Source organism: Leptonotus elevatus, chromosome 13, assembly GCF_054856555.1.
Source record: "Leptonotus elevatus isolate MCC_2025b chromosome 13, RoL_Lele_1.0, whole genome shotgun sequence".
In the NCBI taxonomy this organism is placed as follows: Eukaryota; Metazoa; Chordata; class Actinopteri; order Syngnathiformes; family Syngnathidae; genus Leptonotus; species Leptonotus elevatus.
This window is the reverse complement of record NC_141251.1, coordinates 9223069-9237354: the sequence shown is the minus strand read 5'-3', so window position 1 is coordinate 9237354 and position 14286 is coordinate 9223069. Positions and strand designations below refer to the sequence as shown.

At 39.1% G+C, this 14286-nt stretch overlaps 1 protein-coding gene across 2 annotated transcripts in view; it reads left to right on the top strand.

Annotated features, from left to right (window-relative positions):
* The first annotated feature begins 121 nt into the window (after positions 1–121).
* LOC147163724 (stromal membrane-associated protein 1-like) overlaps positions 122–14286 on the top strand; it is a 47269-nt gene continuing 33104 nt past the window's right edge. For both annotated transcript variants that reach the window (XM_086093507.1, XM_086093506.1), the window contains exons 1-4: positions 122–382; positions 7167–7300; positions 7873–7958; positions 10768–10843. In XM_086093507.1, the coding sequence (XP_085949633.1) occupies positions 265–382; positions 7167–7300; positions 7873–7958; positions 10768–10843 (414 nt within the window). In that variant the 5' untranslated portion in view covers positions 122–264. The remainder of the gene's footprint in view (positions 383–7166; positions 7301–7872; positions 7959–10767; positions 10844–14286) is intronic.

Below are 14286 nucleotides of genomic sequence, written 5' to 3'. Positions count from 1 at the left end.
TCCCCTTTCGCTCTCACAAACTAAATGCAAGCCGAATTGATGTGTGCACAAGTGAAATATCCGATATTCTTGAACGCAGCAGGGATGCTGCCGCTCTGGAGTCTGTATCCATATTACCTTGTTAGCAGGTTGGATGCTAGCAGTGCATACACAGTGTGGCTGAGCTTCACGGGAATGACACAACCGTTTTAATATCAACCTGTTGTCATTATCATATATCTCGGCTGTCCACGCTAACGGACTAACATCCACACTTGAGCAGACATGACGACGCGTTCTGAAAGAGAAAAAGCCCAGAAATTGAATGAGCAGCATCAGGCCATTCTATCGAAACTGCTGAGAGAGGTCGAGAACAAATTATGTGCCGACTGCGAAGCAAAAGGTAACGTGGGCAAGTTCAAATGACAAATGCCTGTGCGAAATGTCAAAATGTTGTGTGCGTTTGCTTGCTTGATAAGTGTAAACGCTGCAGCAACACAATAATATACCGTTTCTAAGGGAGTCACTTATGTGCCCCTCTTTCCTGTCCTACGTGGTAAACGTCACCATGACAATAGAAATAATATGACCATCATCAACTGCTTTATGTTATGTCTTGTAACCGGTACTGAACTAACTATTGGCAGATATAAATATTTTAAATAGGAAATTACCAAACTACAAATGTTCACAACATCATTTAATACTCCCTTTTCCGCTAAGGGTTTTAAAAGTAAAAGCATAGCGGTTCTGACGTCTAACGAAAATAAAATAGTTTTTCACACAGGTTACTCTCGGGTGACTTTGAACACAACGAATCGTTTATCTAGTAGCCTATGTCTATATATTAATTAAAATATTGATTCTGATAAGTACTAATGTATACTTGATTGGAATTTCGTTTTAGTTCGAAATGTAAAGTTTCAGTACTTCCGCTTTTTTGCTATTTAAAACTGCTGTTAACTTTACAGTAGCGGGCGATGATATATCGATGTCACGTCCTTGGCTGCTTTATTTATGAGCGGAAAACGTCAAAAAGCAGACTATAGAGGGAAAACAAACAAACAAACAAAACGTCCTTCTACCTTAATAAAATAAAATCTGCTGTCCTGTCATGTAGCGAAATTACGGTAATTTAAATACTATTAGACAAACAAAAACAAACCCCACTTTTACAAACCTATAAAAGTGGAACTGTTGAGAAGATAAGAAGATAGAGTTGTTAAGTGTCATGGTGATATTTATTTTAGTTTATGTACATAATAATGTTGTTACATGTTTATGAAAACAAGCTTTTTGAAGACAAATTACTTGTTTTTGAAATTATAGTGTGTGCTTGTTTGTGCGTGTGTAAAAAGCTGGTTTACAAAATGCTATATACATGTATATCTGTCTGATTATTCTGAGCTAAATTACATTGTACAAATATTACTTTTATGTTATTGAATTAACTGTCTCAGTTCGAAAAATGTTTAACTGTAACTGACAAGTCTTACAACAATGCTGTTGATTATGGCAACATGGTTAACATGGCCCACTGGTCAGCATTCAGATTTCATCCAATGGACGGCATCGTGTTACTGAACAAATTAGGACTGAACACCTTTTAGCACTATTGATTATTTTTTCAGGGTCTTTCTGTTGTTGTGTTTTGCGTTTATGCATTTCAGGACAATTGTGAATTTAGATTCCTACTGAGCAAAACATGCCAAACAAACCCTATTACACACTGCAGTAGTGGAGATGTATTATTTGTCTTTCTTAGTCTAACCTCATTAATATTGTTTGCTTGTAGATAGTGACACTGAATCACACTAAACGACCAGTAGGGGGCAGCCTCGTCTTCAGCATCCGTTCAGACTGTGGCGTTTGTGTTACCTAACTATGCAATTTATGGCATTCTCTGTGGAAAAAAATTTCCTCTACATTAGTGTACTTAAATCTGAGTGAATTTCAGTGATTATACAATTGAAATAAATTGTTGCAGTTTAATCAACCGGAGTACTCCAAATATTTGAGTCTCGACTTAACTTGAGGCAGTTATGTTGACATGTCATTTTTGTAACGAGGATGACTCATCTTTCTCATTATGCTTGGAATGAGGTTGTACTAGAGTTCCAAATATGTTTTGCTCATGAGTTATTTATTTGGCAAGTCTAAATGGATTCACCATTTTACAAAATGTTCTCCCTCTCCATGTGGGAGATAACTAAAAGTCAAGACTCAGTCATCTGAATGTTATGTAGGGTCTTGAGAATTGCCTTTCCCAGCTATCTTGCTTTTGACTTTTGACAGTATGAATTGTCTAGACACGATCATTTTTTTGTTTTGTCTAGATATGCGTATTATAATCCTAAACGAGGCAGCGTGGTGGTGCATTTGATTGGCATGTCTGTCTGTCTAAAAGTAAGTAAGTGGGTTCAGAGCCAAAATTAAGGCTCTGACTTTTTTTTATTGTGGATGTTGCATATTCATATTATGCTAATAGATGTGATTGTGAGTGTGAATCTTTATCTGCGAATATTTGTCCTGTGAATGACTAGCCACCAATCCAAGGTGTAACCAGCCAAAAGTCAGCTGGGATAGGCTTCAGATCACGCATCGCAGATAAGCGGCTAAAAACGACATGATGGACGCAATCCTAATCTATGATTATCTCATAGAATTGCCATACAAAATTCTAACAGATAATTGCTCATGCAATAAAACATAATGTAACAATTACAGTAATAATAATAAAAAAAAAAACACTCATACTGAAAGTGCAGGGATTTCTGCTGTTGAAATAAAAAGGAAATGCAATAATTTCCTACACCTTCAAAATAAAAAAAAACCCTATTGTATCGCACCAAGCTTCCCCCAATTGTTTATGATACCGTGTACTTTACTTTACAGTACACCAGTGCTTCTCAATTATTTTTTGCCACGCCCCCTAGGAAGCAAAAATATTTTGTGACCCCCCAAACTCTCTGCCGCATCTATAAATAGTATCATTTATTCTATAACATTGTTGTAAGTACACAGAGTTAGTATTCCATTAGCACTCTCTGACAAGCACCACTGCCATCTACTGTAGTGGATGTGCAATTACACTTTCTTCTAGTATGACAAAAAACAAACAAAACCCAACATTTTAATTGGGGTCACACGCCATTTGAGAAGGACTTATTTACATGATCAGCCAAAAGTATGTTAACATATGTTCAATGGCAGTTTTGTCAGTGCAACGCTTTTAGTTTCTGATTGGTTGCTTCAGAAACGGTGTCATAGCTCATTACAAACACGCACACACACTCACACTCACACTCACACAGGGCTTTAATTTCAAGCTCTGCTGGCTGCCTCTCTCCTCTGTGTTGTAGTAGAATTCCACTGACCCTCATCAAGGCTCTAGGGTGTGCTTGTGCTTCTCTCAGCTCTGATGACTTGGTTCGTGATCGCGTGTGTGCTTTTAAATGCCGGTGCCATGTGTCTGCTTGTGTCTTGTTAGTGTCTCCTGTGTGCATTCATACTCAAGTATAACTTGGAGCACTCAGCTGACAGTTTTCCTGTCAGCGAGAGCACACGTATGCCCTTGTTTTGTCACTTTTCATGATTTGCACAAAGTCATGGTTAGGATTGCACCAGTCAGAAGTAACCACAAGTTGGAGTTGGGAGTCTACATGTTATAATAAGCTGAATCAGCACTTTTACTGTTCATTATTTGTGTCTGTCATTAAATGTAAGAACTAATAACTAAACTAAATAATGGTAAGTGCTGTCATGATTAACTCCAAAAACAGTACACAAGCTATGTATTTGAACCAGTAAAGTTAAATGTCAAAGGTCAACCAAAAACTGAAGCAAAAACAATTGTGAGAAATATACCTGGAACGTTTCCTGAAACTTTGTAATATCTCACCGGAGCGTATCTCTGGTTTGCGATTTGCACACAAGCTACAGTATGTCCATGCGAACACAGATGGTTTCAAAATAATCTCCATCCTCACGCGCAAGATTTAATCAAACGTCTTTGTCCTAATGGCTGCAGACAGCTGTGCATGGACAAATGCAGAAAGTTTATTTTAGAAAGTCTTGAACCCTTGGTGGAGTTTTCTTAAAGCTTGTTCTGAAAGACGAAAAGCTCCAAACAGAATAAAATGTACGTTTTTGAAAATATCTCGTCCTGTTTTTTTTTTTTTTTAAGACAAAAAAAGGTCTGAGGACGTTTGCTGAAACTAGTCAAGGTAAAGCAGTTTTTTTTGTCTTCAAAAAGAAAAACCACAGGACGATATAGATTTGTAGACAAGATTAATTTTTTTGAGTCATTTTGAAAATATCTGCTTGTTTGGACATTGCCTTAGTCCAGATGATGGACTTGCATTGCGCATGATGTCGTCTCCCCACCTCCACTCTGCAGTGTACTCAGATTAATTTAAGTTATTTATTGTTGTGTAATTAATTAATTTTAAACAAACACAAAATAAACATTGGAACCCTTTTTGTTATTAAAGTATGTGATAAATAAGAACAAAAGTGCATCGTATTAACAATGGTAGTTGAACACTTTTCACTTAACTATTTCACAGACACAGGCCAAACATTTCAGTCTCATTTCTCATTTTTTCGAAAATGTCCTCATGCAGCCCTTGTAGTGTTGTGCCTCTTGGCCTGGTCCACTGACGGCCACTTTACAGCAGATGTCCAAGTGTCAGACCTGACAAATAACCCCATCGTGTCAGTAACAACCGTTGTGAATTTTGGACTGCCTGTAATCATCTGAGCTGTTTTACTCGGGACTCTGGTCGCCACTTCGCCTAGCGAATGCCGCCTTACTTCATTAAACATTGCTGAAAAACCCCCCAATACGATGTAGTGTTTATTTAAGATACTTATTTTTTTTTCTGGGAAATAAGATCATTTATTTTGTACTTTGAAAGAAAATATGTAAGTTTATTGGCGGCTCTTATGTTCCTCTTTTTTAGGATCCTATTTTTCTGATATCACGCTCCATCTGATACATTTTAATATCAATAGTTTGCTGTGTTTTGAATGGACTTTCGCACACTTCAAAGATGACTTTGAAGAGCCCTGCATCAGTGTGCTGCAGAGATAATTTCATGCACATGGTGTCTTTTTATTTTTTTTGTTGTTGAGAAAGCAAACCAACAGATAGAGTCCTTCTTACGGGGACTCAGCTTGTTGATTTAGGCTTAACACTCAGTCATCCCTGCTTTAATGCCCATTTAGGCCGTCAAGCGTATTAGCGCCACTGAATTAACACTCAGATGCTCTTCCCCGAGACCGGCAAGCCCACTACTGCTCTGTGCCCAACTATGCCCCCTTCCAGCAGGCCCTGCTTTATAATATTTTGTATCCTGGATCTATAAAAGTCACTTCAATTTGTCAGGCTTCTAGATATAATCTGATTGGCCTGGATACAGCACTGAGGGTCTTCAGCCAGCAGCCCATTCAAATCATTTGTTTCTCATTTAACTGCCTAATGCTATTAGTTCTGATGATAATTGGAGTGGTAGAATTTCCTGAACATTTTTGCAAACAAGGGCACGGGGGCGCCTCAACAGTGCTGAGGACATTATAGGCATGTCTCCAGTGCCAACATCCATATTTTGGTACACGGTGGGGATTCAAGCACCCCACAGCCCTGCTGAGTTCTCGAAAAGCATTTTGTTGGATGGCAACTTAAAAGTGCCGGTTTCTCTTGCGTTGTGTGGTCTACTCAATAAGTGGAGACGAGCTCGTATACCTGCTAGTTGAGTAGAAGCACCTGTGGCTGAAGCCAATTTGTGGCAAGGTTTTTACTTTCTGGACCTGGATTCCCCAACCCTGATACAGAACAGCTAAAAAAAAAAAAAGATGAGGGTAAAACTCAGGCGCTTGTCGGAAGCGATCTCCAGCTCAGCTCACGCACGATTGTTTAGTTTGGAATTGTAAAGCAGCTTTTTTCCTGGCTCGTGTCTTTAGCATTTTATTTTTCTTAATTATATTCATCCATTCATTTTCTCCACAGCTTATTTTCACAAGGGTTCGGGGTACAACCTGAAATGGTTTCCAGACACTTTTAGGGCTCATAATAATATATTTTGCAAACATACCAAATACAATGCAGGAACCTTGATCCATATTAAATAAAATATATTAGTAATAATCAACTTCAACTAGGCTAACTGTGGCTCTGTTAAATGGTAGTTGAATATTGTCTTGAGCCCCATTTCACAGCTGGAGGCAGAGCACTTACGCCTCTTCTTTTTTTTGTGCTATGTTCATTAATGAATTCTTTCTTTTCTAATTCTGACTTTTGGAAAGCCACCATTTCATGATGGCTTGAGGCCTGCCTGTAGTTTGTGGACAGGTGTTTCACAAGAGCAAGCAAGTGACTGCAGCACGGTGCCGTAAGGCATCTGGTCTATTTTACAAAGAAGAAAAACGTGACACAGTACTGTGCTCCCCATTACATTCTTACATTACATTTAGACACAGCGCTTATTTAATATGCAGAAGGAAGTACTTAAAAAAAATTGGATTATTATTTATCTGGGGTTATAAAATAAACATTAGCACTTTACTTCAAATATTCAAACCTTCAAGCTCGTGCTGCGGCATCTTGTGGGATAATTTAAAATGTCCATCCCTCCTCTTCCAAATGTATGTCAAGAAAAATAAAAATCCAGCTTGACACCTGGACTTGCTTGAGCTGTGCAGCTTGCTTGTGGCGTTCTTTCTTCTTCTCTGCTAAGATTGTTATGTAACTTCATCTTCTGGGGGGGAAGAGGCTGTCACACACGGACAAGCGAGGTGGAAGGTGGTGCACTTCCCAGATCTGTGATCTCCCGAGCCAACTTTATACCATCCGCCCATGGAAGTCTGCTTGCAGTTCTTTATAAACATCCTGCATGGACTCCAGCAAATCAGTTTCTCCTCCAGATTATTTTTAGGGGAGTGAGAGGTGACTCAAATATAAAAATGCTAATAATCGGTCTGGCTGATAATCGGTCTATCCTTGCTTTGAAGAGAATATAAATTGGGTGAATTACAAATGCTTAATATTTCAACCGGGATGAACTGCATTCTGTACAATTGTTACACTGGCATCAATTACGCAATTAACACAGCAAACACCTTCCTACAAACTATTATAAGTGCACCTTTAAAATGATATTTTTTCCCCTTCCCATTTTCTATTCCAGGTCCTCGGTGGGCCTCATGGAACCTCGGGGTGTTCATGTGCATCCGCTGTGCTGGCATTCATCGCAACCTGGGCGTCCACATCTCCAGGGTCAAATCTGTCAATCTGGACCAGTGGACCCCAGAGCAGATACAGGTAAACACACACAGACACACAAAAACACAATGACCTCTCGGGATATGACCACATAATTAAGAGCATCTTCTGTCGGTGATAATCATTTAATAGGAGAAGTGATATCGTAAAGGCAAATCCAGCTGTGATTTTAAAACACAAATGAATGATGAATGTTAAGCTAGTGAAGTGATTGTTGAAATGTATATAACCGGCATGTCACATTAATTTAACCACACACCAGACAAGCAAACGTATCTGAAGCTCAATTCATTTAATCATGGTGATTAATGCATCCAATTGTTTTGTTTAGCAAGTGCGTTCTGAGATCAGTGTGTGTGTGTTTATGGCCCCTAACTATCTGCTGGGTCAGAGGAGAACATCACTGTCTGATTGTTAATTTCAATGACTAATTAATTGTGGATTGCTGATTATTCCGTCTCGACTTAAGCTATCATCACCATCACCGCTCTCGTACCCATGTCCCAATCTGACCTTGATATGTCGAATCAATGTGTATTTAACTCTTATTTTGTTTGCCTTGCTCTCTTGTACCTTATGAGTAATATTTCATTATTGTTTTTTCTTCTCAGAGTATGGTGGACATGGGCAATGGTCGGGCCAAACAGCTGTATGAAGCCCACCTTCCGGAGGACTTCAGTCGGCCACAGACTGACCAGTATCCTCTAATGCAAACGGCTTGTGCTTGGTCTCGCACATTCAGACATTTAAAGTCAATTGGACTGCATACAGATCCTTGTCCTTTTAGCAACCTCCACACATCAGAGAGTAAAAAAATCACTACGGTTGAGGCATTAATGCACTGCTCGCGCAGACTGTGTGTACCCGTCTTACAAGTTTGCCCTTTTCTGCTGTACAAGATGAGACATTTGTGCGGTTAACACAGCAGCAGATCTTCATATTTCCATCAGCAGACTAAAATAAATAGTTACACAGTTGGAAATGGCGCTCTAATAACGTAGCTTTTAGGCGGCAGGCTAGTGTATGTACTCATCAATCTCACAGAACAGAATACCTGATCTGTATTGTTATACGTTACCAAGGATGCTCTTTGTCTGAACGTCTCGGCGCTACCAAGGTGTGGAGAGAGGCCTGAGGATCTCACCTCTCCCATTTGCAGATGACACGGTCCGGCTGTGACCTTCTGAGTCTGCTCCTATGTTTCACTGCTGACTGTTTAGCCGCAGGCATGAGAATCCGCACATCCAAATCTGAGGCCAGGGTTCACGGAAGAGGGTAGACTGAGCCCTCAGGTTTAGGAGTGAATCACGAGCGCGTCATGTTCATGAGAGGTGGAGAGTTGAAGTGTGAGATTGATGGCGTTAGCAATAAGAGTTAAGCTTAAAGGCGAAGTTCTCAATTTAATGGCCAAGCTGCGGGGTACTGACCGAAAGGACAAGGTCATGGAAACAAGCTGCAGAAATTGGTTTCCTCTGCAGGGTGTCTGGGCTCACCCTTAGAGATACGATGAGGAACTCGGTCATCACTTCCAATTTGTTTCTCTCGTGCTCCAAAGCAGAAAGTCATACTTTTGGTCCTGATTCACATAGCATTGAAAATGGCTCTGTTAAAGTTGTCCATTGAGCAGCCTATGGATAAAGTGTGCAATTTGATAGCCCTTTGGTATTGGAATGTGTGATGAAAGCCAAACTTAGTCCTCTGTTTAGTATTGAATGAGGTAGTGCTGGCTGCTAGGTTACATACGTGTATTTGTATTTATTTTTATTTTTATATATATATATATATCGACTTTCAGGTGTTTTGCTTTTCACACAAACAAAAAATACTCTCAGGCACTTTGCTCTTCTGATGCCTTTACTGACTTATAGTTTTCCACTGTCATTTGAACTTCGGTTCATGTCTGTGCATAATCTATATTTCAGTAGAGCTGTACCAGTTTTATTGGAAATGAACAGCGAGCTACTTCTATGTTCTTGATCCGACGATGTGTTTGCTAAGTTCCAGGGTTTGGAATGCAACATTCACGCATACTCATTCGAGCCACCCTATCAGCGTAATTGCACCAGAGTTCATTTGAACTGATCAAACCTGTAAAGTGTTCGCACACCCCTCAGAGCAGAGCTGCTACTTTGCATCAAGAGGAGCGGTTTAACGTGATTTAAGCATCCGTTACGGATGCACCTTGGAGCATATCCTCCCATGTGCTTAAGTCAGAAAAGGTGCGCAGCTGCACAATTTTTGGGCTGTGCAGATCCTCACATCGACCTGAATGTGTCACTTATACACCTGCATGGAATGTACGCACACTGGGTGGAATGACTTGTGCTGAAGTGGGTGGAATGACTTGAGCAGTTGCTGAAGTATCACGACTTGTGCTGAAGTTCCAAAGGGGCTCAGCGACTGCCCAAAGGCCGCAATGCGTCCCTACTATATTACGCCGACACCCGAATGTCGACGTATCATATATTAATTGGTGAAGAAGAAGAATTTAGCACCTGGTGACTATTTTTTTTTCTCCATATGCAAGGAGCATTTCAGTTTGAAAGCGACCATTACAAACATTGTAATGGCACCATGAGTTAGATTTGGAATAAGTCATTTTAATTTGATGTAGCCGGTCAAAATCTGTGATGCGTTGGTTGCTAGGGCAACGGGTGATCAACACTCACTCGCATCTTGCACTTTGTGCATGTTTGTGGCAGTCACAGTCCCATCACTTGTACTTAAGTGACAAAAAAAATAAAAAATCATGTTTATATTAAATTGCCACAAAGATCACAGACACAAAAAACTGTGGGAATCAATTCTACACCATACTACGACTAAAAAGCTTTACATTTTCTGCCATTAATTTACAAGACATTTTACATTTATCCATTTGCAAATAAGTTCTTCACCGATAATTGTGTGTTTGATTTTATTGATATAAATATAAATTCATGATTTTGATCCCGCCAACACTTTACATGCCAACAAAGCCAAAGGCCCTCTTGGCAAAGAATTTGCTGAGGAGCACTTCAGTTTGGCTCTGACACTTGAAGCTCCCAGTGGAGACACATAGTGCCAGTGGCTCAGGAAAATAAATCAATTTTAAATCCAATCCCTCTTTTCCTTGGAAAACAATGACTCCACGCCAGTGGCTTTAACCTTCAATGTCATAAACTCACTGGAGGGGATCAAAACTAAGGAGCTTCAGTTTGTGGGGATTTGGGGCCAATTTTCTACAACTATTTTCTGCTATTAGACTGATGGTTAATTTTTTGGCATGTTCTTTCACTAGTTGTTCGAACATATTGACCAACATTAAAAGCATCTGGAGTTTTATAATCATACTCAAGTATACAGTACATTTTTAGTATATTTACCTGAATTACATCCTGTGTGAAATGTTTAACTTCATTAAAGTGGTATAAAATCTATGATAATCTTTCAATGTTGAATTTCATATTCATGTAATACATTGTACAACTGAGCAACGACTTGCAGTCCTGAACTGAAATTGTTAGGGCTGTGGAGTTATTCATCCGTGACAAATATGAGAGGAAAAAATACTATGACAAGGAAGCTCTGGCTACAGCTGTGGTGAGTATCAAAAATCTTACTTGTTGTTATTGTTGACAAATCTATTTACAGCTGCCATGAGGTGAGCCCACACCATTAATGCATGTTGCAATATCTGACCCAATTCCCAAACCATTAAATGCCAAACAACCCATATTTGTGGAAAGTGTTGTACCACAAGTGACTCAAAAAAAAATCATAAAATGTTCTATATTTTATATGTGCATCAGTCGTTTTTTAAAAATTATTATTACAGATCAGTATATCACAATCCCATCATTTTAAGTTATTTAGTAGCATTTTCCTTAACAAGATAATTTTCCACTTTTGTGTGAGGCTCTTGGTTGACTTCCAGCACCCACTCACTTATCCAAATTTGAAAGCTTTTCTTTTTAAGACACAGACCTCATCAAAACTGTTGAACGTGTTGTATTGCTTTCGAAGCAGCGTGTCTTTGTTAAAGGGTCTTTTGGTGCATGTTTGGTGCAATAAATTCAGTCTGCAAAGGTGTCTGGGTCCTGTTTGAGAGATGAATCAAATATATTTGCGGACATATGGCCAATTTAGCCTGCGACCCTAGTGAAGATAAGATGTTTTGGAATGAATGAATGAATGGATGAATGAATGAATGTATGGACAATTTAGTCTTCAATTAATATAACTTGTTTTTTTGCAAGGTGGGGAGCATTGGTACCTGGAAAATACATGCGCAGGCGTGGGGAACAACACAAACAACAACAACAACATAAATAAATAAATAAATAATAATCTTCCGTCAGAAAGAAGAGCCACAGCCAATGTGCCGCCATCGCAAAAAAGAAAAAAGAAAAGTGAATTATTTTTAATCTTTCTGTAAGCAAAACAAGGCTGCAATGCAAAAGAGCAGCATTTTTGTCCATATTCTGTCCTGTTCTGAGTCAAACCCAAAGCATGCAGCCATTCTCAAACTTAGATGTGTTTTTGGTGGGGCCCAATTTGAAATCCTCTGAGGCCCACCTCATCTTCAAATCACTACTCTGATCAGCACATGAGACTGCTATCAATAATGACCAAATATTCTATGTACACTTTTCATAACTGTGTTCCATACCTAGGCCTATTGTATTTGCAAAGCATTGAGCACATTTTGTCAGCAGAAAATAAGGAAAGCTTTTTGGTCAGTTTGCTTCATTAAAATAGCGAGCAAGTAGGAAGGTAAGGGCTCTGACTCTGAATTGACTTGATGACACACTATATAAAAAGGCCCTTAACATTTTATGTGAAATGGTTGGACCACAGAGTCCGTCTCTCTGTCGGTGGACTTTTCACAATAATGAACAACTCATTCCAGTCACTATCCCCTAACAATACTAATTCATTAGTCATGAATCCCATTATGAACATGCAACAGTTTAGACTCAGTTAATGTGGCCCGTTTGTTGAACTTTACATCAGCTGTACCGCCACAACCAGCGCCATTGAAAGGATGAAAGGAAATGAAAATGATGAAATCATAATTTTTGTCACGTACGCACAATTTGACCTCTGCATTTGACCCATCACAGTGAACACACATTGTTAGTGGAACAGATTCAACCAGGGGGCTCCAGTGAAGCAGTTTGGGGGTATTGGTGTCTTGCTCAAGGGCACCACAGCTGTGTCACGGTGGTAGGTGACAACCTTAACCGCTCGGCCATGGCTTAACATTGAATCACCTGCTCTGTGTGTGACAGCCCGTGTGCCCGTCATAGTGAATGATGCGTTCAGGAGCAGGTCAGAAATGCATGGTGACTTGTTTGCTACTGCCTTATTTGCTTGCCCTTTTGCGGCGCTTCTGACCCGTTGCACAGCTCATGCTGATGCTGCCGTCCCCTGTCTCATTCACACACTCGACAAACGCTTACAACTTTGATTCCTTATCAAGTTTTAAGTGAACATATTTTAGGTGGTATTACATAACATTTTACCGTTGAAAAGCCACATACAGGCTTTCACACACATGCGCCTGCAACAACAACAAAAAAAAAAGTCCCCACCAAAAACACAAAGTTAGTACCAGGGTGCCACGAGTGCTCAAACGTCACTATCACACTACATGGAAGCTGCACGTAATTAGTTGTCAAAGTGCTTCTAAAAAACTTCAAATATAAATCCTACACTTATTTAAATGTCTTTAATTCGAAGCAATCTGGCCATGGCTTCCTTCTCATTTTATCTTTTTGATCTATGAATATATCATATATTTTCATCATACCGTGTTTTCTGTTTTGTAGCCTTCACTCCTCACTTCTTTGATTTCTCACACTTTGCATCCCTCTCTGTTTTCTTTGGCTTTCTCTTAAGCACTGCCAGCAGCCAGACTGTGATCTCGGATCTGTTTCTGCCACCCACTTATATGCCTGGCTTTTATATGCAAATTAATTATTAAAAACAAGTCATTATCACTTTAAGCACTAGGGTGTAGATGGAGACAAGAAGAGGAGAGGCAGGCTAGGATAACCCCCAGCCAGGCTTTGGTGTAAGAGCTACAGATTTCTTTCTTAAGTGAAACAATTTGTGTATGCTTGCCTTTTCAGCGGCGACATGCTCATGCTTCTCAATTTGTTAGCAGTACCCCAATATTTCACCAATATTATCAATTTTGTGTGAGAATAAGAATCATTTTCATTTGTTATAGCAGACTTTGCCAATGCAGAAATATTGATTCTTATGACCTTCAAACATAAAATAGTAAACTGTAGGTAGTGCAGCATGATAAGCTCCCTGTTTGTATTCATTTAGCGATCTAATTGGTTGAAATCAGTTCTTTACTAAATAAGAGAGGTTGAAATCTGTATGGCAATTGTATGACAAGCCTTGCCTTTTTTTCATTCATTCTACAAAAAAAACCCATTACGGGTGCTTCATTAGTTTTTGGGACCGCCAGTGGCTAGCCGGGAATCAGCACTACTATTGCATTATGAGTGCAACATAGTTCTTCATTAGAGTTGAGGAAATTACACTTGGGTTTTGAACCTACACTGAACCCTTTTTTCTTTTACAGAAATGTGCTGTTCGTGTCGTTTTCGGTTGTGGATACAGAGATCACACTAATCTAATATTCATACAACTCAACATTTTTTAAATTTAATGAATTGATGGAGTTTAACCGCCTTAAAATAATGTGTAAAGCCCATCATGAAATCTTACCAATTAACATGCAAATCAAAATAAATAAATAAGGAAAGTGAATACAAATTAAGAGGAACATATATTTTTTCCAAACCTTAATATAGAACAAAACAAAACTCTGGTGCAAAAGTTTGTGGAACAATCTGAATGATAAAACAAAATCATCGCAGTTCATTTGTATTTAAAAAAAAATGCATAAAAGCACAATTATTGGAAAAATACATTTAGCACAAGGTCATTCTATTGAATTATTGTTTCATTGTTGCGTTGAGGCCGCCTTGACTGTTTGCTGTCATTTATTTTGTGTTGACATT